General features: G+C 38.2%; 3 protein-coding genes and 1 long non-coding RNA gene across 7 annotated transcripts; 2 read left to right on the top strand and 2 right to left on the bottom strand.

Annotated features, from left to right (window-relative positions):
* The first annotated feature begins 433 nt into the window (after positions 1–433).
* On the top strand, positions 434–6,230 carry LOC105458117 (putative sodium-dependent multivitamin transporter). Of its 2 annotated transcripts, XM_011703184.1 has the most exons (9): positions 434–595; positions 663–1,033; positions 1,264–1,485; positions 1,841–2,181; positions 2,599–2,718; positions 2,956–3,270; positions 3,738–3,855; positions 4,101–4,369; positions 4,583–6,230. In XM_011703184.1, exons 2-9 carry the CDS (start codon positions 923–925, stop codon positions 4,827–4,829), a joined length of 1,743 nt encoding a protein of 580 aa, XP_011701486.1. In that variant the 5' UTR covers positions 434–595; positions 663–922; the 3' UTR covers positions 4,830–6,230. The 2 variants fall into 2 exon arrangements, with proteins under 2 accessions (XP_011701486.1, XP_011701485.1); XM_011703183.1 differs by having other exon boundaries at positions 434–1,033.
* An 858-nt stretch (positions 6,231–7,088) lies between these two features.
* LOC105458116 lies at positions 7,089–17,169 on the bottom strand. The gene is made up of 2 exons (XR_975492.1): positions 17,089–17,169; positions 7,089–7,138 (listed from the first exon to the last, which is right to left on the bottom strand). It is a non-coding gene; the product is annotated as an uncharacterized LOC105458116 (long non-coding RNA).
* Positions 17,170–20,792: 3,623 nt separating this feature from the next.
* LOC105458115 (ubiquitin carboxyl-terminal hydrolase 46) lies at positions 20,793–24,544 on the top strand. The gene is made up of 8 exons (XM_011703182.1): positions 20,793–21,349; positions 21,923–22,003; positions 22,093–22,309; positions 22,388–22,468; positions 22,885–23,180; positions 23,288–23,425; positions 23,533–23,676; positions 23,978–24,544. The coding sequence occupies exons 1-8, from the start codon at positions 21,347–21,349 to the stop codon at positions 24,083–24,085; spliced, it is 1,068 nt and encodes a 355-aa protein (XP_011701484.1). The 5' UTR covers positions 20,793–21,346; the 3' UTR covers positions 24,086–24,544.
* Positions 24,545–24,745: 201 nt separating this feature from the next.
* LOC105458114 (60S ribosomal protein L21) lies at positions 24,746–26,189 on the bottom strand. 3 transcript variants are annotated; one of them, XM_011703180.1, is made up of 2 exons: positions 26,130–26,189; positions 24,746–25,270 (listed from the first exon to the last, which is right to left on the bottom strand). In XM_011703180.1, exon 2 carries the CDS (start codon positions 25,254–25,256, stop codon positions 24,777–24,779), a length of 480 nt encoding a protein of 159 aa, XP_011701482.1. In that variant the 5' UTR covers positions 25,257–25,270; positions 26,130–26,189; the 3' UTR covers positions 24,746–24,776. The 3 variants fall into 3 exon arrangements, with proteins under 3 accessions (XP_011701482.1, XP_011701481.1, XP_011701480.1); XM_011703179.1 differs by having other exon boundaries at positions 26,117–26,186; XM_011703178.1 differs by having other exon boundaries at positions 26,048–26,169.
* Positions 26,190–26,259: the final 70 nt, after the last annotated feature.

The following is a 26,259-nucleotide window of genomic DNA, read 5'->3' as shown; positions in this document are numbered from 1 at the left end:
TCAGCTTCGAAATATCAATACAATTTTACATTAAAATGCCCTGAATATTTTTGAAGAGTACACGATTCTCTTTCACAGCTGCTTGAACCTTTCCATTGCCATATAGAAGCCATATAGAAAATTCATATCTGCTCACTCTTCGTTCGCGAACATTAATTCGTACATAAGCATTGCTTTCCTGAGAATATCTATTTTACATTTTTATGTATAATAAATTTTCGTTGTTACCTCAGTATGTTGTCAAGAAAAAGAGAGAGAAGAGAGAGTGCAGAAATTTGCAAATATTTCAAAAGTAATATATATGTATATAGAATATCGCCCCTCCCCTCCCGAAAATGTCTAAAGGATAAGATAGTCCCGATAATCGAATGGTTCAGATAACAGAGACTCACTTATTAGTTTCGATAAAAGAAGCTGACGTACTTATATACTTCTGACAATAGCAGCTAACGTTCAGAAAATTGAAGTCAGGCACGTCGAGTTCTATTAACTGAATGGTTCGGATAATAAGAGATTTAACTATGAATTCATATATTTGGATCCAAACACAAAATCGTTCGCATAAATGGAGCGCGGATGAATGGAATTCAACTGTGTATGTGCACTTGTTATTATTACACAAAGTTAGGAAATAATCATAAAACGATTGTGTTCTCTGATAGTGATCAGATTCTCTGATAGTGGGGGCACATGTGAGATTAGATCACGTCAGGGAGATTATAAACGTGCTGCTTACGTATACGGCAAACGACAAGTAATACACGTTGATAAGCAACACATATCCCAGACGACATTCTCTTAAAAATGAAGCAGAGTGCGGAATTATTTCACGAATAGAATAGAAGTTAGATCGATTCAAGGACAAACCGCGCTACGAAGGATTTGTTTCTAACTTGGTGATAATAGATTTGTGACAAACATCATGGCTACATTAACTGCAGCGGATTATGCAGTGATCGGCGCATTAATTCTGATTAGTTCCGGCATTGGTGTGTATTATTGGCTCGTCGGTGGCCGGCAGAAGTCGACTGAGGTAATTAAAATCATATTTTCTTTTTATATAACACGCAATATTACATTTTTGTATTTTGTATAGCACATGATATTGCACTGTGCTTTAATAATTTTTAATTCTGATTTAATTCTTTTCAATAATTTTCAACTCTTTCGATTTACTAATATTTTCTCAACCAAAATATCTAGATATTATTAAAGCAAAATAAAGACGAAATGAATTAACTCTTCTGAAATGTGTTTCTGCAGGAATACTTCACGGCGAACAAGTCAATGCGAGTGATCCCGGTAGCGATAGGTTTGATGGTTTCATATTTATCAGCAGTCAGTCTACTCGGAGTGAGCTCCGAAAATTACATATACGGTACGCAATACGCTGTGATCAACATCTCTTACGGCCTCGCCACGCCGTTTGCAGCTTATTTTTATTTACCGGTGTTTTTTAAGCTAGACACCACGAGCACTTTCGAGGTAAAAATCTTAATACATTATGCAAAAATCAAATGTAATTCTGCTAAAGATAATCTTTAATAATTATATACAAATATTTAAGTTTTTTTAATAATTAATAATTATTTAGTCTATGACATCTCAATCGTGAATTACAAATATTTAATTTTTATTTTTAGTATTCTTGTTTTATACATCATTTGAATTGGTCTAAAATAAAATACTAAATATTTTTATTTATTATCCGCTTAAATTAAGCAAATTAATACAATTAATAATCAATAATTTTGAAGTAAGATAGCGTTATAAATATATTTGTATTAAAATTTAATTGATCGAAATTAATCTAACGCAATTATATAAACATCCGTTGCAGTATCTGCAGAGGCGTTTCGGCACGACTACCCAATTAATAGCCAGTTTTGCCTTTTTGCTCCAATTGCTTCTGTACACCGGTGTGGTGTTGTATGCACCTGCGTTGGCCTTAGAAGCCACCACGGGTATTTCGACGACCGCAAGTGTGATTGGTTTAGGACTCATCTGCACTTTCTATTCGACGATCGGTGGTATTAAGGCGGTACTTATCACCGACGTTTTCCAGGGTCTGTTAATGTTGATTGCCGTTATCACAGTCATCGCCACCGCGGCTGTTGCCACCGGTGGTCTAGACCGAATTTGGCAGATAGCCGCAGAGGGATCTCGGTTGGAATTTGACAAGTGATTGTCTTAACACATAAGTATTTCAAAAAACATTTTTATAACTTTTCTTAGCCCACATTGTGTTTCTACTTCTATAAGAATATGTAATTATATAATTTTGCTTGCAGTAAGTAAATTATTAATTTTTCAATTTTATTTGTTTTTTCCTTACCACAATAGATTAATATTTTCATTAAGGAATTAAAATTTATCGCAGGTAATAGGATAATTGCGATAAAAAGCAACAGAGTTTAATTAAAGTGTTCTGTAAACTTCATAATTATCTAATTTCTAATCTTAAAAATCGGAAAGATCGTTTGATGGATAATCGAAAGTAACGTATTGATTGATCAAGTTGAAATTAATAAAATAAAGTTGTCAACGCGAGCGCACAGGAAGCATTTATTTATTTTAACTTTTTACGTATGCCCGCAGCATCTCTCCGGATCCAACTGTACGACATACTTGGTGGAGTTTGACACTTGGTGGTTTCTTTACTTACCTTTCCTTGTACAGCGTTAATCAAGTTCAGGTTCAAAGAATGCTGACTGTCAGGTAAAGCGAGATTGACATAATTTCCAATCAAACACGAATTAATCGAGTCCAAAAATAATATGTGAAACACACAAGGCATAGAATTCTTTAAGAACATATTTCTTTCCATATTTTTATATTTTAAGTTTAAGAACATTGGAAATTAGTCTATTTAGAATCGATATTTAAATATATATACAAAATATCATCGTCAAATTTCCCGTATGTAGGTACTTTACGCCATTTTGATTTTATTAGCAATATAACAGCCGCTCAGCGCGCGTTGTGGTGGAGCTGGCCGATGGCGTCGATCATGTCGCTTACTCTGTGCTTTTCTGGACTAGCGATATATGCGAAATATCGTAACTGCGATCCGCTCACGGAAGGCAGGATCAGCTCGAATGATCAACTGATGCCGTTGTACGTGATGGACATGCTGTCGGATTATCCCGGTGTGCCTGGGCTTTTCATAGCCGGGATTTTTAGTGCCGGCCTCAGTACCATCTCGGCCACAGTTAATTCACTCGCCGCTGTTATTCTTGAAGATTATATCAAGCCGCTCTGGCGTGTAAGGTGAGAGTCGTGATAGCGTGAAAAAATTGTATAACATCGTATATCAGAGTCGTTCCGGAAAACGACCTAGATTCAAGGCAACCTGAATCCTTCGAAGAGCGCTTATATCACATCATGTGGAAACGTATTAAGACGTATACGAATCAAATATTTAATGCGGAAGATTAAAAATTATCGCACGATATAATTAATATTTTGTAACATCGTTAAAATTAACGGAAATAATTAGGCATTATATGTTCTCTGTTATATTTTGATATTGATGTCTTTTCTTTTAATCTAAAATTCACCAAGGTCTGTTTCACAAATCAAATGATGCATCTCTCTTTTCCCCTTTTCTTTCCTCTCTGTTCTTTCCTTCTCTTCTTTTTTCTTTTCATTCTTTCTTTCCTCTCTCTCTTTAAGAATTATTACCAATCAAGAAATAATAAAATCTTTGTACAAATCGTGAACAATATTGATTACAGAAACAGGGATCTATCTGCTACGGCGTCAATAATCATTAGCAAAATTTTGGCTCTTGTAGTTGGAATATCGTGTGTGGCGGTCGCGTTTCTAGCACAGTACCTCGGTGGATTGTTGCAGGTATAATAAAACTTGCTTTCGGTACTAATAAGTCGTGTAAGTAAAAACATGTCAGGCAAGAAATAGTTACTCGTAGAAAAATTAATTTAAATCAATCAAAAATCGATTCATTTGATTCGAGAATTTGTTTGTCACTTACTCTTAAACATTCTTCATGGATTTCAGATGGATTTTTTAGAGGAAATTACATAGACCTTTAATCGTTAAAGGAATTTCTGCTTCAATAAAAATTTCTTTTTCTACAGGCGGCTTTGACGATCTTTGGTGTCGTAGGTGGACCTATGTTGGGCTTATACACGCTTGGCATGTTCCTGCCGTCGTGCAACCAAAGGGGCGCAATCACGGGCTTCGTTCTTAGTCTCATGTTCTCTTTGTGGGTAGGATTCGGACAGCCGAAACCGCCGATTCCGCGGTTGGATGTCTCAACAGACGGTTGTGGATTCAACGACACTATTATGTTTCACGGAAGCAATGGGAAATCGTCGAATTACACAAACTTATACTACGAACTCCAGTGAGTAAAAATTAAGTATATACATAGATGTAGTATGTAGATAGCATTTAATCCAAACTTTAATTCTAAGCTTGTATTGGAAACTGGTTAGAACAATAATTAATAACGTGTAAAAAAATTAACGTAGTGCAAGAAAAAAATTTCTTCTAATTTCATACTTCTGACGTTATATCTTAATATAATGGAAAACATTTAACGATTTCTCGTTTACAGAATGGAGGGAGAAACGGAGAAATCCTATTTTTATCTTTATCGCATATCCTATATGTGGTACTGTCCACTGGGATTTCTCGTTGCCGTAATCACGGGATGGATCGTCAGCTGGATAACAAAATGGATTTTTAGGGAAGACCCGATCGAAATCGATTTGATTTTGCTAAGTCCGATTGTGGCAAGTCGGATAGAAAAACGAAGAGAGGCAGATAAATATCGCAACACGATAAAATTCAATAAAAATTGAAAACTTATAGCCTCGCGTTCTTATTTATAAATAATTGAGAAAAAAGGTATTTAGACACATTTGCGTTCCTGTATATAAAAACATATTGAGTGTTTATATCTATAAATAATAGCATGCAGGTAAATTTCATTAGAGGTATCAATATTTATGTCGTAACGTATAAATAATTTTAATACGCGTTACCACAAAAATATAACTGTGTGTAACAAACATTTTTCTCAACGATTGACCAGATTGGGCCATTTCACACTGCGTGAAAATGCCAGCTGGGAGTCTCGCGACGTACAGACATAAACACTACGGACTACAAACTGCGCGCTGTACACTTTACCGAAACGTTCGCAAATCACGATGGAATGCCGCCAGACTGGTGTGTGCGCGCGCGCGAGCGCGCGCCATACGGTGACACACAGAGCAAACGCAAGCAATGACCTGCGTCATGCAGTTCTTACGTAAGGAAATAACACCAAAATAACGTACCCGCCGAAAGAGCAAATTTCGAAAATTCGCGTCCAAGCGGAGGAGAGGTAAAAATTTCTTTTCACAGATAGCGTAACATACGTGTAATTCGCTGATACATCATACCGTCTACATCTGTGTCTAAATCACGCAACGAACAACACTCGGCACAGTAAATTAAGAAATTTTCGATTACGGAATACTGCTTGTGAAAAATTCCAGAGAAACAGAGATTTTATCTCCTTTCCACATCATTTCCTTTCTTTTTTTTTTAGCCTCAATAAGTCGCCGCAATAAGCTGCGCTTATCGTGGCGGTGTGAATTGAAAACGTGTTCCCAGTAATCAAAGAAGAAAGCTCTGTGCAATTGGACGAACAACGGGAATGGGAAAATAAAGATGTCGTTCAAGCTGTCGGGCGCGAAATGGCTACCGGTTTTGTGCGTTTCTTACAGGAATGCATCATCTCGATTTAAATCGATCTAATGTAGTCACATTGTAACTACTTTTGGAAAGCAATCTTATACGCAAGTGTTTCAAAATAATTGTTGCGTATTGTTGAAATGAGTTACAAGTGTAAAAACAGAAAAGCAACTCAGTCAGTAACAGTACGTAATATTAAAATATGAAATATTAATTCAAAATCAAATTTTATTGTATAATAATAAGTATAATATTCAGCAAATTTGATTTTTTTAACGAATAAAGTGACGCTCATCTACCTATAAGAATTCAGGTTCAAGAATGTTCACAAATCAAACACTTTAGAAAAATATTCGAGTTTATCTAAAAAAAAATTGTAAATATAGACTCAGCGTTATATATAAAAAAATGTTAGCGTCAAAAGTTACGGTTATAGATATCAAACTTGAAGTTGAGCTAGGCTATATAGCTTTGCTATCTTATCTGGATTAAATCTGATTTTTCAATAAATTGCTTGGCAGAACTCTCTGTTTCTCCAATATTAAAACTGTTTAACCAGGAAAACATGATCATAAGTTGAAACTGATTTCAGTCACCGGTTCCTCGCATCTTTGACGAAATGATATGGTTAAAGAATATATTCATGTCGATGTCTTCAAATTTATAGAATATTATATATTCTATATTATGAAAATTTTTATCCGAAAAAGAGATTACAAATGCATTTTATTGGTACATATTAAAAAATGAGAAATTTCAAAAATAATGCACTTCTTAAAATTTTGCCAAAGAAAACGACGCTTGTTCTTTGAACAAGGAGTACAGTATAGTGTCCTGCCTGCCTGGAACAAGCTGTACAGTTTATGACATTGCTGTACGAAGCTGTAATGTATGCGGATATGACTCTTCTAACGTTCGCGGCAATTAAATGGAATTACCGAGTTGCGGTACCACCGTCGTAACTTGCATTCTCACTGTAAATTCTTCGCATGAAACAAATCTTTCTTCTCGGCGTACGCAAGGATTGCTCGAATGAAAGCAATAATATAGATAAGTACGTGTGGAATTCGCTGTTGATACATAACAATGTTAGAATAACTCGATCGTTTATCTAATCTATTTAGTCTAGCTGTATTTGCCATTTGTAAACCGTTGGAGATAATTGATATTGCTCATATCAATATCGAAGTTTCAGTGCATAGATACAATTCTGTATCAAAATACCAGAAATATTTTTAAGAAGAGTACGCAGAATATTTCGACAGCAATGTAAATTCAAGGAATACTTTCATAATTAAATTATATTGCAGAAAGGAAAAGTATTATTATACAAAAACATTAATTTAAAATTAATTTTAAAAAATATATAAACGACTTACCTAGATTCCTTCGTCTTCTGAATCTTCCGCCTGCTATTTCATGAATCCACCTGCAACAGCATACACGCGAAGATTAGTCGTAAATCATCCCAGTTGTAATAACGCTTTCGTGGCAAATAGTTGTAATTTTCTTAATTGATCCCAAGAGAGAGAGAGGGACGGAAGAAAAAGGAATGTAATCGCAGCACTATAGTCGCGCTCTCGAGAACAACGCGCGCGCGCGCGCGCGATGGTTTAGGCAATACGAACGTCTTAGGAACTCGTCATTGTTTTATTCCTTCGTTTATATTGGCCCCTTCGCAGGGACTGATTCAAGGCCCGGAGATGGGCAGACTGTACGTTATGGATTAAGCGCATAGTCATCGCGCGCGGTCGAGACGAAATCGAAAGAGTGGATCCGCATGGGACGCGTAGCTCGGGAGCTCGGGAGCTTGTCATTATATTCACATTATAATCTCATCAGGATATTCCTCTGCTTAAGTCGGACAGCCACGAAAATACGAAGCCTGTGCCCCTGCCCTGTCCTGTCTGCATGTGCAGCTCTGCCCTATTCTGCCGTCCCGAAATGCTTCGCCGCTCAAAAGATCCACGACGCATATATTACGCGTAAAGAAATTCTGTCGACTGGTAATCGAATTATATATTTTTAATTCGCAAACACCACCGTTACTTATCTATCCAAAATTCTGTTCGAATTCTCCGTATTTTCTTATATTCAACTTTAATTATAACATCGCAAGCAATACTAAACTTTATATTCGTCTTATCGTCTTTCACGTAACTCCACTTTCCCGCTCTTTTATAAGATTTGTATAATAACGTTAACGGATCACCCCTTTATTATGCATAGCCGTGGAGAATCGCGATCAAAACGCTCTTCTATTTTATCCATTTTCCTTGTCATTGCTTATGCGCGCCGGTGAAAGCCATCGACGATAACCTACTCCGATGCACGATGGCAGCAACAGTTGCAGGCTAGCGGCAGTCAACTTCGCGAAAGGAGGAATCCCAATTACGCCCGAGCATGCACTCTGTTATATACAGTACTCCGCGAGATACATACTTGCAAAATAACGCGCATGCTGGTTTACTTTGTCGGAAGCACGCGGTCGCGGCACGAGAGAGGGTAGGGATGAAAATAGCGATGGGCTTAAGAAACGTCGAATCACAGGACAATCGTTCTAATATATGAATTTTTGAAATTTCGAATCATTTTGAATATTAATTCGAAATCGAAAGATTTCTGATAATCTTAAAAGTGTCCTAAATATTTTAATAAACTTTAACTTTTGTTTTTTTCGTAACACTTGACATTATTTTAATCTTTTGTGCTACAATAGACAAAGATAACAAGAAATTTCAAAGAAATGTAAAATATTTTAAAAATGTTCAAAACACTTCTAAGAAATATTTCCAAGATATTGGAATAGAATTGCTTTCAGCATCTAAAATTTTTTACATTTCAAAGTTTCAAACATTAAAGTTTTCAAGATGTTTTGAAGCCTTACAAAATTTCTTTTTGTAGCATAGTATTCAAAGTAATCCGAATCTTTAAGTATATGATTAAATTATTCGAAAACTTTAAAAGTAATTTTAAATTTCCATCAATAAATTGAGTACGTAAAGAAAGTTAGATGAACGAAAAGAAATGGAGAAAAGGAAAAGCGTGAGGGAAGAAAAAAGAGAAAAAGAAGAGAAGAAAGAGGGGATATGTAAAAGAAAATACGGAATGAATAGAAGAAAAAATAGCTAAAGGAGAAGAAGAATAAGAGGATAGATATAGATAAGTCTTCGCACAGCTGTTTCCAGTTTCGCCTTTCTCCTTCTTCCTCTCGAAACTTCGTTTCTCCCGCGTTTTTCTTTTTTCTCTCTCATTTTCGACCTCTTTCTTCCACTCTGGCTTCCATCTTCCTTAACTTCTCTTCTTTTTTTATCTCACTTCCTCTCTCTCTCTTTCTCTCTCTCCTTCTTTCTCTTTCTCTCTCCCTCTCTCTCCTTCTCTCTCTTTTTCTGTCTTCTCTTTCTCTCTTATCTTTCTCTTTTATCCTTCTCTCTTCACTGCTATTCACGTTTCATTTTATCTCTCGCTTCCTCCTTCTGTACGGCCAATTCTTCGCATTATACCAGGTTGTGGCGTGGAATGCGGGCGTCCTTCGTCCGCTTCAAGCCAACGTCCAACCGATGAGCCCCGCTAGCATTATCCTTCGTCGATCCTTCGCACGCGCTCCTTAGGGCTCGGTAAAATTAACCGGGAATACTCGCTTGAAAGAAATACCCGTTGAGAGAAATATCTCGCACTCTCCTCTCTTCGTCTTGCTTTAGTAAAACTTGCCGATGCGCTCGATGCGTTCCTTTCGGATATATTATTGATGAAATTAACGCGAGTTATTCGAGTGTTATAGTATTATAGGAATATCTAATATAAAAATGAAAGTAAATATCGATATTTCAATATTTGCATCCCATTGAAAATGATTATCATTATATTCAATTATCAGTTGTTTATTGAGCAAAATAGATTAAGAAGAGGGGGAGAGTTATTTTTTCTCCGATATTTTTTCAAATCTTTGAATGTTTATGTCCTTCATTCATGTTGCAATTAATAAATAATAAGCGATTTTTAAATTATCTATTGCTAATGTATTTTTTAGTTTTAAAGATGAAACAAGAAAAACGTAGGTTAAGTGATCTTCATTTCTAATAGATTTTTATTAACGCTATATTAATTATAAATAGATCTTATAATTTCTCACTTAAGATCAATTAAGATCTCACGAAGGTCATTGATCTTGAAGACCATCCAAGAAATTTAAAATAATATTTAAAACCGATATTTTATTCCTCGTTCTAAACGCTGTAAATTTGCATGTCTTTAGTCTTTTCTTCTAACATATCGCACGCAATTTTTAATCAAAGGATTCAAATTGGGATTACGGTAAGATTAATTTTCGGCTTCAATAAATATCGGATTCACCTGTATGTTTGTAGCATGCGTGTTTATTTTAATTTACCCGTTAGTATAAGCAGCCACCTGTTGTATACACTTCCATTTGTAAATCTGGAGTGCAATTCGAAATTATGCGGGCTGAAATGTTCACTTTTCTTATCACGATTTTTTGTTTACACAACGGATTGCGTCGAATGCGTTTACGTATTGCGTGGACAGCATTTTCCATTCTCACTGACCGCGAACGCACCTTTTAAGGTCTACCTTTAGTATGTCTTAATTTTTTGAGTCTTTTAATTACATGAAACACAAATCGTACCGATAATACCTAACATTTTCAATTTATAAAATATCACGACTCTTCCATTTTAAATAACATGTGACTGTAACAATACGGTTTTCATAAACATCTCATTCTATTGTATAAGTACAAACTATGCACGACTAAATGCTGTCAGGTATTCCATTATGTTATCATTCAACACGGTTGGCTAACAATGTCAAGCTTATTTTGCTCGAGTTTTGCCAACTATATGTTGCTTAGAAATTTGCCAGCAGAATTTATAGCGAAACGGTAATTAAGAATTATCATGTATGTATCTTTTTCGAATTTAACGTCGAGATAATTAAACAATTTGAAAATAATGCAAATTTAGTTCTTGTATTTTATCATGCCTTTAATGAAAATGTAAAGAAGGATATAAGTTATTATTTTTACTTTACTTGGTATTAATGCTTACTCTAATATGCTTTACCATTTCATTTTAATTTATATAGAGTACACTACAATATTTCGCGATCGCGAAATATTTTAAGATGTTTAATGTCACACATTGAAACAGATTATATCAAATCTGCACTGTCGAGATTCTCGGGTAGACAACCGGCAGCTATACGATATACATTATCTCACAGTTAGTGGCGGATGACACAATAGAGTGCATTGACACTCCATTGGCGTTATTCCGATGGCGTCCCACCTCATGCTTAGCACAGATACACATGCTCGCTTGGATGCGCATAGAGAGCCCGCGAAGGTAGTGGTACTTTCACCAGGTAGCCGGATTCCACGATGCACGCGGATAGCCAAGAGCAGCCCACTTTTGAGACTGCATACCACTTGAGCACATACTGCACGCCACGGCCGTGTCAGAATTAAAATATTAGCTCTAATACACATGTGGAGTTGTAGTTGTTTCAGATACGGCGATGTAGTCTTATTTAAAATTGTGTATCACAAACAAATTTTTTTACTTGGTTTCATTATTTGAATAAAATTTCAGGTGAATGTATTATTTAATATATGTATTCTTATTTTAATATAATCGGCGACGATCAAAATTTATACTATCATAATTAATAAATAATTTTGTCAAAGTTAAAGTCACTTGAAATTCAATATATATTATATTAAAATACATTTCAGATATATGTTATTTTAGATGCGTCTAATTATAACAATGGCAGTATAAATCGCGAGCGTTTAGACAAACGCGAAATTTATGTTTTATGTAAAAAATCTCAAATATATTATTATATTATTTACTATCAATTTATTGTTTAAGATGTTCGTATATTTTTTTGCGTATTGAGACAATGTTGTCGGTGGGAATAGAATTTATCGTGACAAAGTTAGCATTGCCTTGACCTAATCCCAATTAGGTCAAAATCAAGAGTCCTTCATAAAGAAATTTTTCTGTCGCAATAAAGCAGATCTAACTATGGTTTCACATTCAATATGAAAAAGATCTAGAGTTTCTTATGCTAATCAATTATTCGATACGGCAATCTGCGTTAGTAAAATGAAAAAATATTATTCAATAAATTTATATATAAAAATATGTATGTGTTCAATATATTTAAAGTTAATTAGTCCACCTTTAGCAAACGCTTAGCTAGTGAAAGAATTATATTTTGCAATTAAAGAAACTGTCATTATCTCAATAATAGTCACGAAATAAGAATCAATTTGATTTTATGTAAAAATAGTTTACAAATTCGGCAAAATCACATTTTTAGTCAAAATAGTAGTTAATAAAATTAGTATTCTTAACAAGTCTTTTTATTGCCCATGTAAAAACTGATGAAATTCACAATGACAGCACAAAACGTGCTATACCAGCAAATATTTTTCTTCGTATGTCTCCTGATATTGAAGAATTTTTGATCAATACAATTTTAACAATTTAAAAAATGCTGAAGAACGGTACCGAAAGCTTTTTTTATGATTACTCCGTGAAAAGTGTTTGTCAGTCATTCATTATAATAATGAATAATTATTGACCAATATAAAAAGAATTATCAGCGGCATTTGATTATACGATGACATCGTACTTTTGTTAAACAAATGTTTGGATATTAATGGATATCTTTTTGAATATTTAACAAAATAAAAAAAGACGATTAAATTATCTATCATTTAATTGTTTCTCTACCAATAATTTTTCTGAAAAAGAAAAAAAAATCCATATTGGCTGTTTGTTTTTCTAACATAATTACGTATGTGGATGCATACCACGAGTTTATTTCATCATTTTCTGCTCGAGATTTAGTTACATGAAGACTAATATCTCAGTCAATTTAATTAAACATTGTAAAATGATAATATTCGAGCAAATTTTTACTGAAAAAATATACAAGAATTCAAGATTCATGTAGTAATTTAATTAGCTCACAAATCGAAGACGTTCAGTAATAAAAATATTCTGGAATGCTAGACATCTCTCGGCGATAGCAGTTTCGTTATCTTTTTCCATATCGAACTTGAGCGGGCATTATTTCGCGGTTGAATCGCAGACAGATTTAACGTGTATCCGTGCTCTTTCGTGCGGGGACAAATATTTTCAGTGCGGCGCACATACGCGTCGGTCTGCGTGCCACGTCGGTTTTGCAAAGCGAAAAAAAAATCATCGGGCATTATTTACCGGGTCATAACGGCCTCCAACTCAGCCTCGAAAGATATTTTGTGCGCCGGTTATTTACACAGAGCAAACACACACCATGGTGCATAGGTCGGACCTAAAAGGGTGCGCGACACACGCACACAAAAGCGAGATCTGAGCTGACACATAGCGATAGCGCGCGCGCGCGCGCGCACACACATATTTGGGGTTAATAACTTATAATATCGGTAGAACGTTAGGTCACGTAGCCCAAAACATTCCGTCGCGCTACAATGCAAGGTCGAGGGCTCTTTTCTCTCTCTCTCTTCCTCGCCTCGTCGTACCGGAAACCGAGTCGGATACGCTGTTTCCCTACGCTATTTCTGTGTTAATTCCTTCAATGCCACACCCGCGAACAGGACTGGGCATATTTCAAATACTTGTATTTGAAATACAGTATTTGAAATACAATTTGTATTTCAGAAGACACATAAAAGTATTTTGTATTTTATATTTCAAATACAATTTCAATCTATTTTATATTTGAAATACTAAAGAAATTATTGATAAAAATTTTTGACAAATTTTTCTCATATGACAATTAGCGACACTAATTATTTTCAAGTTTCAAGTTATATCAAGTCAAGTTTCAAGAAATATCAAGAATCAAAATTTCATAATCTCACAGTAGTAAATAGATTTCTCGTGCGGTTGATACAGAACAACAGAACTGTTAAAGAGTGTAAGAGAGTAAAACAACTTTTCTTTCACTCTCTAAAAGTAGAGAGGAAATTGTTGGAGGGGGGAATTTAATAATATTGTAATTGAAAGATTAAATTAAAAAGTATTTTGTATTTCAAATCGTAAGATTGAAAGTATTTTGTATTTTGTATTTTAAATCGAAAGATTAAAAGTATTTTATATTTTGTAATTCAAATACTAAAATTGCCAGTATTTTGTATTTTGTATTTTAAATACTTTAATGATGTATTTTGCCCAGTCCTGCCTGCGGATCAAATCTTTCGTTTCCGCTTTTAAATTGTTTTTTTTTGTCATATCGTTATCGTGTCATGTTACATGTCGTATTGTTCGTCATGTCCAGGCGATGGAGAAATGTTTCATGAAACCACGGAGTATTATTTATTCGCTATCGCGAGAAATCTGAATGAGATTTATTTGCATGTACATGCCAACAAGTATATGTATTCTCCCCTCTACTACTATAAAAATATAAATCATGTATTCTTGCGAAGTTATATAAATAGCTCACAAGATATGTAGTATTAATTTCAATCGCATGTAACGCATATTTTGAATGCAAATATAACTGTTTTAAAAATGTTTTTTTTTTTTAATTAAAAAGTCCACTAAAAGTATCGTGTAGAGTTTGAATAATTGAATCGATAAGGCGATGGTAATTTTAAAACTGTAAATAATAATCATATTAAAGTAGACGCCGTATGCGAGCCAACACGGATGATGATGTGTAATAATTTTTTTAAACAATTTTTTTGTGATTGGATATTATTTGAAAAAATTATTACACACCATCATCCGTGTTGGCTGGCATACGGCCTCTACTTTAATATGTTTGATATATTCTAGTAAGCCTATTATTTCACTAAACTATTTGTAAATAATAATGTACAGGCGATATGGAGTATTATGGAAACATCATTTTCGTGGTGTTTCGAGCACATATTAATACCAGGCCGACGAAAAAAATTGTTCTGTTAGATGCTATTTCCTTGGAGTGGAATAAAGTTGCTTTTTTAAATGCTTTCCAGATGTGTTAGAGCAAATTGTTAATGTTAATTACGTGAGCACGAGACATTACTTGGAAAAAGATTAAATTAGCCGTGCATGATTCACGGAGAAAAAAAAAGCTGGATAAGAGGAACCTCCGAGAGGATTTTGTAATCGTCGTATTTTCTACGTGCGCGCGGTGCGGGGAGAGGAGGGGCCTCGGAACGATGACTGGCGACACCGCGAATCTACCGTTCCACGGATATTAATATTCAATCGCGTTATAAATGCGATAGATAGCGTCAACGACTGTAAAACCGTTCCGCGCCTACAATCCAGGTATTTCTGTACTGCTATAGTCATGCCCGCGCGCGCGCGATTCTATGCACTTTCATGCGGCGCAGTAGCGTAGAAAACAACAAGATGTAGGTATGCGATCAGAGGATAATCCTTCTTACATAAATTATCCCATTTAACTAGCTGAAATGTGTTTATTCTCCATTGTTTGTTTTTTTTCGATGGTACTGAAAATTATCGAGACTGATTATACGATAGAGTAATCCGAGGAATCCCCGAGCTCCGTCGGAATATCCCGTAAATCGCCGCCGCCGGTATTCTTCTAACGCCTAAACGCAACCTCGCATCAGACAACCTCGGTTCTCGACGACGCGGACGACGCGAGTTGAGCGAATGTGCAGCGAATACCGCGGGGCGGCTAGTAGTAAATCCGCAGAAATCGCGAGCGGGCGCGCATGCGCGTCCGCCGTGGAATGCGCGCTCTTGCGTACCTTTACCTTCCGCCCAACCCCTCCCTCTTCTCCCCCCTCCCCCCCCGCCAACCCTCTCTCGCATCATCTCGCGGGCTGCTCCTGGGCTCTCTGGCCCTTCTACTTGCTTCCCTCCCTCCTTGTCCCCCTCCCCCCGCCCGACCGTCCCTCACCCACCCAGCCGGACCTCGCCAGTTCGCGCGGGGCCATTGCAATCTCCTCTTTGTTGCTTTGCCACGCCGCTGCACTGCACCGTTTCGGTACGCGCTGCCTTGGTACCTATACCGCGTCACACTCTATACGCGCGCGGCTCATTTCATTCGGCGATGTGATGTCATACACCACGTTGAATATGCGAATGTATGTATATACATATATATGTATATGTGAACGCACCACGCGCGTGGTGCACAAACGCGCAGGGTATGCGTGTCGTGCAGCGCGTGCACCTCCACGCACGTGCGTACTTTGTGGAGGAAAAATATTGGAAAGTCCATATTTGTATTATTATGTGTATCACGTCGCGCGTGATTTTGGATATTTGAATAAGCGCTCTCTCCTTCCAATTCTTTCACGTACTCTCTGCATACTTTGTATTATTATGCGTATGTATATATATATATAATAATTCGGTAAATATCAAATCGGTGAATTTAATTCAATGAGAAGAATCGGAAATGAGTTATTCGAGTAATTTAAAATGTTGCCAGATGCCAATAATAATAATAATAATAGTTTACGCTAAATCTTGCTGTGATAAGTTCATTTGAAATTCATATTAAAATATGTAAGAATAAGCAGAAGTTCCACGACCTCTCTCTTTTCTCTCCCTCTTTCCTCCCTCTCTTCTCCTCTTCATGCTTTCCCCCTTCTCTTTTTTAAGAGTGACCTTTGTGTATATATATAATGTATACATGTACATGTATATGCATATAAAAGCATATATTATAAATATAATTTTCAAAATATAATGCGGCAATTAAATTTAAAATTCGAAATTGCGCAAATTGTATTGCATCTCGATAGATACAAGATATATGTATACATACATATACATACACTATTCAAATTTTTATTCATTGTCATATTCATATTAAATACCTTGACATTAAATATTCCAAAAGCAATTCGTAGCATCACTAAAAAAAACTAGCGACGACTCCTATAATTTTCATCGTCACATCATCGATCGGAACGATATCTAATTGATCTCCATTGCAGAATCCCAATAACGAGCGCGACGTGTAACAAATTTCTCGATTATTCAACCGTTATTGTCGAGGCGATCGTTTCATCGTAATTTACAAAATGCAAAAAAAAAAATGCAAGCGCCTTTGCGTCGCGCATCGCGTCAAGTTCGCGGCGCGCCGCGCCGCGCCACGCCGGGTGGGAGGGGGGGGGGGGGGACGGTCGGACGGCTGCGCGCGTAAACGTGAGCGCCGACGATATCAAAAACGTACGTTGCGTTCATTTCATTAACAGTCTGCGAGGCGCGAGGGGCGGCACGCGAATTAGCGTCGACGTTATACATGCCGATTATAATATACACAACGATCGCGAAGGTGCCGCGCGCGCGGCGCACGCCGTTCACTCCGCGATGGGGAAAGCTCGCGCGGAGATCGCTCGCTCGCCGCGCTCGCCGCTGCGCTCGCCCTTACCTTTTCTTTCGCGGTGTCTTTAACTGATGCGGTCTTCACGGTTGATGATTTATCCGCGCGTCTCGGCCGGGCGGCGTGCGTAATCCGGTTAATCCAACGTGACACACAGGGGGAGGGGGGGGGAGGGAGGTACGTGCGCGCGCGGTTTGTAGCCGCGCAACAGGTGGTCGTCGAAGGTAAACACACTCCGCGCGGTATCGCGGGATGCACTCGCGGCGTGCGATGACGGGGGCGCACTATAAGCAACACAGGCCACAAATCGCCGTCGCGCGCGACGCGCGCTCGACGCCTCCGAAACTCCGCTTCTCGTCGGGGCTCCGCTCCGTTCTCTTTATTCTCTCTCTCTCTCTCTCTCACTCGCGCGTCATCACATTGGGCCTCACAAACGCGCCTTCCTGCACCGAGAGACGCCTATATGCCACCGACACACGCGGATTTCGAAGCCCGCGCGGCTGAACGCTCCTCTCCAGTCGCGAGAGGAAACGAACGCGCGGCGCGGCGGCGAACGCGATTCTCGCTCGATCGCCTCACGGCGAGATCTCTCTTCTTCGCGGCTGCGAGACACTTGTATAGACAGTTCCCTCGCGTATTCGCGCGAAACGGTATTATTCCCCGTGCACTGCGGAACGCGAGGAACGCGTCGCGTACGCGTATAGAACGGTGAGAGTTTCAGGCAGCGGCAAGCGTGTGGAAAGCGGCAACGGACGCGAGTCACGCGCAATCACGACATTTTGCACCGGCAGCCGGCGAGTGACTGGCTGTGTGGCCTGTGACTGTGGCGGGCGGCACGCACCGGCTCGCGCTCCACCATCCGACTCCGACTCCAAACTCTCCGCCACCGGCTCGGACACTCAGGGAAATGTTTCGCTGTTCCAGCTAGAATTCTAAATATTACACTTAAATTATATCGCTGTTTTTTGTATCTGCTACAAAATTGTTTGTCATACGTAGAATTTACAGCAGCAATATTCTAAGAATATATGCAAGAAAATATAGGTCTCTCATAATCAAATATGATTGAAGTCTGGACTAATTAAACGTCATAGAGAAATTTTCTTGCTAAATTTGACAAATATAGTTCAGATATAATTTCTGTCTCTGTTATCTATATTGATTAAATATAAAATATATGTGGTATGGCAGTGCTTACTAATCACTTATCCGGTTTAGCTAATTTTTCGTACTTAAATAATTCTCGCTATAATTGCAAGATTACTTTTTTCAGTGGTAATCACCTCAGCCGCAAGGTACACGCAGTAGGTATTCTGCAGAGATCCAGGTAGTCGGAATTATCTAAATTCTGATTTCAAGGACCATCGAGTCGAATGTATATTAATTACCGATCGAGTCTGCAAGCGCAGATGAATTCGTCCGATACAACACAAAATTCTTTTTCATGATCCCCTTATAATATCCTCCAATTAAATATATTAATTAAGTTAAATTCAGTCTCCTCTTTTTATAATTTTATATGACGCATTTTTTTTACATCAAGCGCCTGAAATAGAAAATGGTTTTTGATTAGAAATTTTCATATTCTGCCAATTAAAATCATGATGGGTTTACATGCGCAAGATATGGGCCTCGCGGCAATTTAAATTCAAATTCAAATTCTTAATGTAAAACGACCACTGGTTAATGCGACGATTTGTCATTTTAATAACATATTTAATTTAATAGGAATCAACTTATTCATTTTTCAATGTTATAAGATTTCGGAATTACATGTATATTGTTTACGGTACGATATAATAAATATAACTGTTCAAGCGCAACTATAGAATTTGTCCATTTTTACTAATGTAAATTAACTTAAACTCTCGGTTTAATTTATTCTTTTTCTAATTCCTAGAACTAAAAAGAGATAAATGAGTTAAGTCGAGATTAAAATTAATCTATATATTAATATACGAATGGACATTAAAAGAGCTGCTATAGTACGGCCGTACAAATGCAATTCGTTACATTCGAATCGAATAACATTTTCACTTTCCATGTAGGTAATAAAATATATTGCTTGAAGTATAAACTATCGGTATATAGGCAGTATTGAAAAATCATTTAGAAGTCTGTGACTGCAATTGTAAAATCGTATTTATCGTACGATCAGTAAAAACCGGAATACAGCCATGTTGTATGCCCGCATGCGCGTTAGCAGCCAATGAGCACGTTCGACAAAAATTCAAGGAGCATTTTCACGTTCGACGCACATCTCTAGCGTTAAAACAGATCAAAACGCGATCAAAATTGATGCATAATTTTTTTTTATCACATCTATCGACTACCGCGAGTGGCATCTATAATTGCCCGCGTCATTAATTGCAGGTCCGCATCAGCATACGAAAAGATACCTTAATCGATCGCTTTAAACGCACTTAATATTCCTATGTGCATAAAAAAGGTATTACCGCTACAGAGGTGTTCTTAATTGAGATATAAATAGTACCGAAAATACAAAACATGAAATCACACATATGAAGCACATGTGTGAAAATTGTATGAGGGAGAATTCACATCTTGATACAGAAAAGCAGAAACCAATCAGAACTCGCGCTGGTAGTCAACCAGTAGTCTGCTTTCTGCTTTTCTTGCTACCAGAGCGAGTTCTGATTGGCTTCTGCTTTTCTGTCTGTCAAAGTGTCAGGGACGGAGACTTCTTTATGGAGAGGATATGGAGCTTTTCACATCCAGAAATCCCGTGGGTGTGGAATTCCACCCTGTTCTCGGGGTATTTAAAAAAAATTTTTTTTTAAATAATTATCTAAATGAACTAATTCTTGCGTGATATCGAGATAAAATTAAAAGAAAAATATTTATATTTGTAAAAAAAAAATAAGAAAAGAAATTAAACATAGAAGTAGACATATATTTCGACATACAACAGAAAGGATAAAATATTTGTGTTATTGCCCCTCCCCCCTCCCCTCCCTATGAGGTACTCCACACTCAGAAAATTCAAAAATCTCCCTGCAAAGTATGAATTCTCTCTGAAACCGATTGAAAGTCTCATGTTGTTTTTAGCACCGACGAGGTACTATTAAAGATCGACATCCTTACGGGAGTTAGCGTGGCTGTTTAGTAATTGCTAAAATTTAAGCAATTAGTAATAATATAATATTAATTTAATGATTTATTGTTAGATCAATGTTTTTTAGACATGTATATTATAATTCATCTGTATTATAACTTGCTATAATAGTTATATAATTTTATTTAAAACTGCATTTTTATAGTTACCATACGAGTTTAATTATCTAGAAAGATGGTAAAACAGTTGGAAAAAAATTTAATTTTGCGGCAATATATTTGATATTATAGCATTATAAGTATCCGTACTTATTTATAAAGCATTTATATGATAAAAATCATGATCTTAATAATGTATTATTCAAATAAATCGCAAATTTATGTCAAAAGTCGATAACATCGACACTCTGCAATTACCTCCGGGCCCGCCGGGCCCTTTGCCTGGCACGAAAATTTGCCCAGGACTGACGGTCTTTAACAGTATCTCGTCGGTGTTTTTAGTCACGTTGTGTTACAATCGTCCACCAATCAGAAGCCCCGAGCAAAGACAACTAGTCGCCAACCATCTACGTATCTTGTTCTAACGGTGTGGGAAGGGGGGGGAGGGAGGGGGTAGAAGACCACCCCCTTTCGCCGCCCGCACGCCCGCCGCCCGCCGCTGCGCGGCTCGCTCCGAATAGTCCGAATGCTCCGATATGACATAGAGCAGGCAGGGCTCGCAGGTTTTGATCGCTTGCGGAAAACATTCGCACGGCGCGCGACGGAATCGGGGGTTCGGTTCGGTTCCGGCTAATTCGTACTCGGTGATTCGTCGCGAGCATCGAACGCGCGTGCACACGTCGGCAGGCCTCTCGCCGCGCGGCCACCTTCAACACCTGTCCATCACCCTGAATCACCCTCCCCCCGGTCTACCTATAGCTGTCTCTACCCCCGCGATCTGCGATCGGGTCGCGCGACACGTCGGGGACGCGACGCGACGGGATCTCGCGATCTCCACGTGGAACGGCGCGGCGCCTGCAGGAAGCGGCGCCCCGTTTTGTTGCAGCGCGACGACGGTTCCACCTCGTCCTCCCCCTCCCCCACCCCTCTCCGCGACGGAGATGCTCTAGCCGACAGACAGCCGACTCTCCCGGTCAGCTCCTCGTCCGTCGCAGTACGATGGAGTTTACGCCGTTGCTGAAGTCCGTGCTAAGTGCTTGCCAGTGTCACGCTCGCGTCACCGTGTCATAAAATGGTAAGGCCCTCCTCCCTCCTCCACCACCACCTCCTCCTCCTCCTCGTTCCCTTGGAAAAATGATCCTCGCCGAGAGGACGGAGATAAGAGTGGAATTCAATCGCCTCCTAGCCTCGGACACTCGATCCCGCATTACGCTGTGGTCGCGATCGCTCGGTCTGCAACTCTTCGCGAGGAACGAGAAACGTCACGCTGCACCGTGAAAATATAATGTATTATATTCCACGTGGCTCGTAAACACGGAAGTAGAGACACGTCGAGGAATCGTCATGTGTCGCGCTTCGAATTTGATCATTATTAATTCCTTAATAGCTATGTGATAGCTTTTGAAACAGTAACGTAATCATGTACACAAACCTCGTGACTTTTACATCTAATTACGCTAATTTTTTTACATAATCGTCAATTCTCATCGTGTGTTTCGATCTCATATACATTTGAGTAAAATAAAATCACCTCGGCCCTTGATTTCTAATTTGATGTAAACGTTGATATTGACACGTTATGTAACATCGTTATGATATGATAAGTATTGAACAGTTTGCATTCTTATACCGATGTTTACGATTCCAGGGTACAACCATATCGCAATTGGAAAGAGATATTGGCTCCGATCAGTTTCCACCTAATGAACATTACTTTGGTTTAGTCAATGTAAGTGTAACTCTGCACAAGATGAAATCGACTTAGCGACGAGAAGACTCCGCGTTCGCTATATCTGTAATGAAAATGTATTCTTGCAGTTTGGTAACACGTGTTACAGCAACTCAGTGCTACAAGCTTTATATTTTTGTCGACCGTTTAGAGAAAAGGTCTTGGAATACAAAGCCAGAAACAAGCGAACTAAGGAAACCCTGCTAACATGCCTGGCAGATCTATTTTACAGTATCGCAACTCAAAAGAAAAAAGTAGGCTCCATAGCGCCAAAGAAGTTTATCGCCAGATTGAGGAAAGAGAAAGGTCAGTGATTTTTGCGGGATGCGGATTCATATTTTGTCATAACATTGTCGCAACTTCAATATCTTCTTTTTTTTTCAGAGGAATTTGATAATTACATGCAACAAGATGCGCACGAGTTTTTAAACTTCCTTATAAATCACATAAATGAAATTATTCTGGGTGAGTATATTCGCTTATCGCTTTTGAATGGCCAGGGACGGAGATTTTTTAATTTTCTGGGTGTGGAGTACCTCATCTAAGTGGGAGAAGAGAGGGGGGGGGGTAATAACACAAATATTTTATCTTTTCTGTTGTATGTCGAAATATATTTCTACTTCTATATTTAATTTCTTTTCATATTTTTTCTTTACAAATATAAATATTTTTCTTTTAATTTTATCTCGACATCACGCAAGAATCATTTAGATAATTATGTAAAAATTTTTTTCTAAATACCCCAAATTCAGGGTGTGGAATTCCACACCCATGGGATCTCTGGATGTGGAAAGCTCCATACTCTTTATAAGAAAGTCTCCGTCCCTGCGGATGGCATCCGGATAGCATAAGTATTTACTAGTCGTGATTTCACGTATCAGCGGAGAGAACTCAGAGCAAGCCGATTGGAGGAAAGTGTGGGGCAGGGGATGCTGCAGGTTCGCCACCGGAGCCCACATGGGTGCACGAGATATTCCAAGGGATACTGACGTCGGAAACACGCTGCCTTAACTGTGAGACTGTTTCTAGCAAAGACGAGGACTTCTTCGATCTGCAAGTCGACGTAGATCAGAATACTTCGATCACACACTGCCTCAGATGCTTCTCCAATACAGAGACCCTGTGTAGTGACAACAAATTCAAATGCGATCACTGCAGCAGTTACCAGGAAGCTCAGGTATTGATAACACGTCGTTTGATCTGTCGTTGATTTATCCTTTCCCGATAAAAAAATCGCATAATTTATTCCTTTAAATAACCTAAAATGACCGTTTTGAATTACAGAAACGAATGAGAGTGAAGAAACTACCTATGATACTAGCGTTACATCTAAAGAGATTTAAGTATGTGGAACAGTATAATCGCCACATAAAAGTATCTCACAGAGTAGTTTTTCCACTGGAGCTCAGACTTTTCAATACTGTTAGTACTCACAGAATATAATATTCACGTAATAATTCGCAGACATACACTTTCTTTTAAATTGATTATTTCAATGCTTAAATAATGTATAATTATTTTGATCGTAGAGTGATGATGCTGTAAACCCAGATCGCTTGTATGATCTGGTGGCAGTTGTGATACATTGTGGAAGTGGGCCTAACCGAGGGCATTACATTTCTATAGTTAAAAGTCATGGATTCTGGTTGCTCTTCGACGATGACATGGTCGACGTAAGTGTTTCTGCTTTACTTGCCTTAACCCCCGCACAGCGTATAAACATTTCAAAAGGAAATTAAATTGAAAGAAGGCCAATACCGATCATATGGCAGGTGTTTCTAATATTTCTATGTGATATTACAAACATATTCTAGTTTCAACAAATCACATAGGAATATTTAAAGCACTAAGATCCTGCCATATGACCGGTATTGTCCTTCCAATTTAATTTGTTATAGACGAAATACACACACACACCACACACACACACAATTTAGAAAAGATATTAATAAGTGTCTTTATCTGTCGCTACAGAAAATTGATGCGTCAACTATAGAAGATTTTTATGGACTCACGTCGGATATTCAGAAGAGCTCTGAAACTGGTTATATCCTGTTCTACCAATCGCGAGATTGTAGTTAAAGTTTAATATGAATAGCAATTGAAGATTAAGCACTCCTATACGCTAATTTCGTATTTCAACAGAGCGCGCGGTGCATGTGAATTTTTGAATGTTCTAATAGTCTGTCAGATTATTTATGGGAATGATGTACGATGAACGATGTTTCGGCTCGTAGAATTTATAGAAAGAGAAAGCGAAACGTAGTTCCATAATTTGTCCAAATTTTGTATAGAATTTTTTTGGTTTGTACAAAACCAGCAGGGAGTTGGAGAAAAATTGGAAGCAGATTTGTATTAGGTAATGCTTTATATTTATTTATGTTCAAAAGCTAGTCCCCGCCTTTCGAAGAGAATGAGTAATTTACGTTATTACGATATAACATAACGTGTCCATTGATATAAAGAGAAACGTTGGAAGCACTATCAGATTCTATACAAAGATGTAAAGATATGACTGAGAATAAAAATATTGTTATGAGAGTGTATTTTTCATTCTTTCGTCGCACTGAATACAGCGATATACTTGTACCATAAAGTTAAAGTAAAATTTGCTTCCAAAACAAAAAGTATTCGTATTTCATTCATTAATAGTGTTCTCAGAAAAATATCAATTATTTTACTCGGTTAATCTGACTCTCCTTTAAGTTGCGATAGCGACGTCGGGAATAATAACGCAAGTCCTTACTTTGAAAATTTTGGTTTATTTAATATTTTAAGCGATAAATTCGTATGGAACGGGCGCAAGTAAAATAGGCGCCTCGCGCCCCGACACGATGTGAGCCTTGGATGGCTCGGCGGGCTGCCTCTTCAGCTGAACGCGAATTTTCTTCTCCTTCGCCTCCTTCCTGAGCCTTTCGTTCTCCTTGACGCGCTTGAGGAAGTCGTCCCTGCACTTGGAGTGGCTCAGATGCTCGATGCGCACGTTGATCCTCTTGGCGATGATACGCCCGCGCACCCTCTTGTTCACGATCACGCCCAGGGCGTGCGCCGTCACGTTGAACACGCGGCCGGTCTTGCCGTGGTAGACCTTGTACGGCATACCCTTCTGCACGGCACCGTTTCCCTTGATGTCCACGATATCGCCGACCTTGTACGTCTTCATGTACGTGGACAGGGGGATGGTTCCATGTTTGCGGAACTTGCGGGAGAACAAGTCCCTCGTGCCGCGCCTGTAGCCCTTCGAGTTCGTCATGGCGATGTGTTAATCTGTAAACGAAAACAAAAAAAGACAAAGATTAGGGTAACTATTAGTGTGCCCTGTACCTATTAGTGTGCTTTTATATTTAAATAAGTCATAAAACTAAACTGGTACAAAAAAGACAAGGTATTTTTTTTATAAAGTTAATACATATTAACTTAATAAAAAAATACTTTGCCTATATATTTGTATCGATTTATTTTTATGACTTATTTAAATATAAAAGCACACTAATAAGGACAGTTACTCTATTTTCAAAATCGCTGAAGCAAAAATCGTAAGTGATATGTGAAAGACGTAAGAGGCTTCTCTTCAACTAGAAAACTCATCGTAATTAAATTTACGTCGAGTACAATTAGATAAGTGTTATTGCAAATTAAGGGTACGAGTACAATTAGATAAATGTTATTGCAAATTAAGGGTTGCACCAGACAGATATTCGTTCCCGATAAACGTTCTCGCATAACGTTTGCGGCTCCCATCCCATATCGAAACCTAACCTCAACATTTCCACATTTTTTCGCACAAAAAAAATCTAACGGAAAAAAACATTACACTTCAAGTCTTATGTGATAATTTATGCGATGGAGAACGCGATTTGACGGGGAGCGATATTGTCAGAGGAATTTCTACGCGCGACGTGTAACGTGCGAAATGCACGTGGTGGCTCGACGCGAGCAGGTAGAGTCAACCGAGTTCGAAGTCTGACGTTTCGCACTCTCCAGCCGAGCTGGAAGCGGTCGTGTAACAGCGAACGAAAGTTCGGATATCTATTTTCGACGTACACGGCAGAAAGAAATTCCGATTCGGCCCGAATTCCAAGGGAATAATCTCAAAATGCTGGAAAAACGTACACAGCAAACTCACGTCGACCGTCGTCGCCACGGAAAAGGAGGCAAGCTAGAGAGGCGACATGTAGCGATTCGCGGATGTGGAGATTCGATATTTCGGAACGCACGCGTGATGGCGTGATCGTCGATTATTTGCCGAACGCCTA

This window comes from Wasmannia auropunctata, unplaced genomic scaffold, assembly GCF_000956235.1.
Source record: "Wasmannia auropunctata unplaced genomic scaffold, wasmannia.A_1.0 LD334673.1, whole genome shotgun sequence".
In the NCBI taxonomy this organism is placed as follows: Eukaryota; Metazoa; Arthropoda; class Insecta; order Hymenoptera; family Formicidae; genus Wasmannia; species Wasmannia auropunctata.
This window is presented reverse-complemented; position numbering and strand designations above follow the sequence as displayed.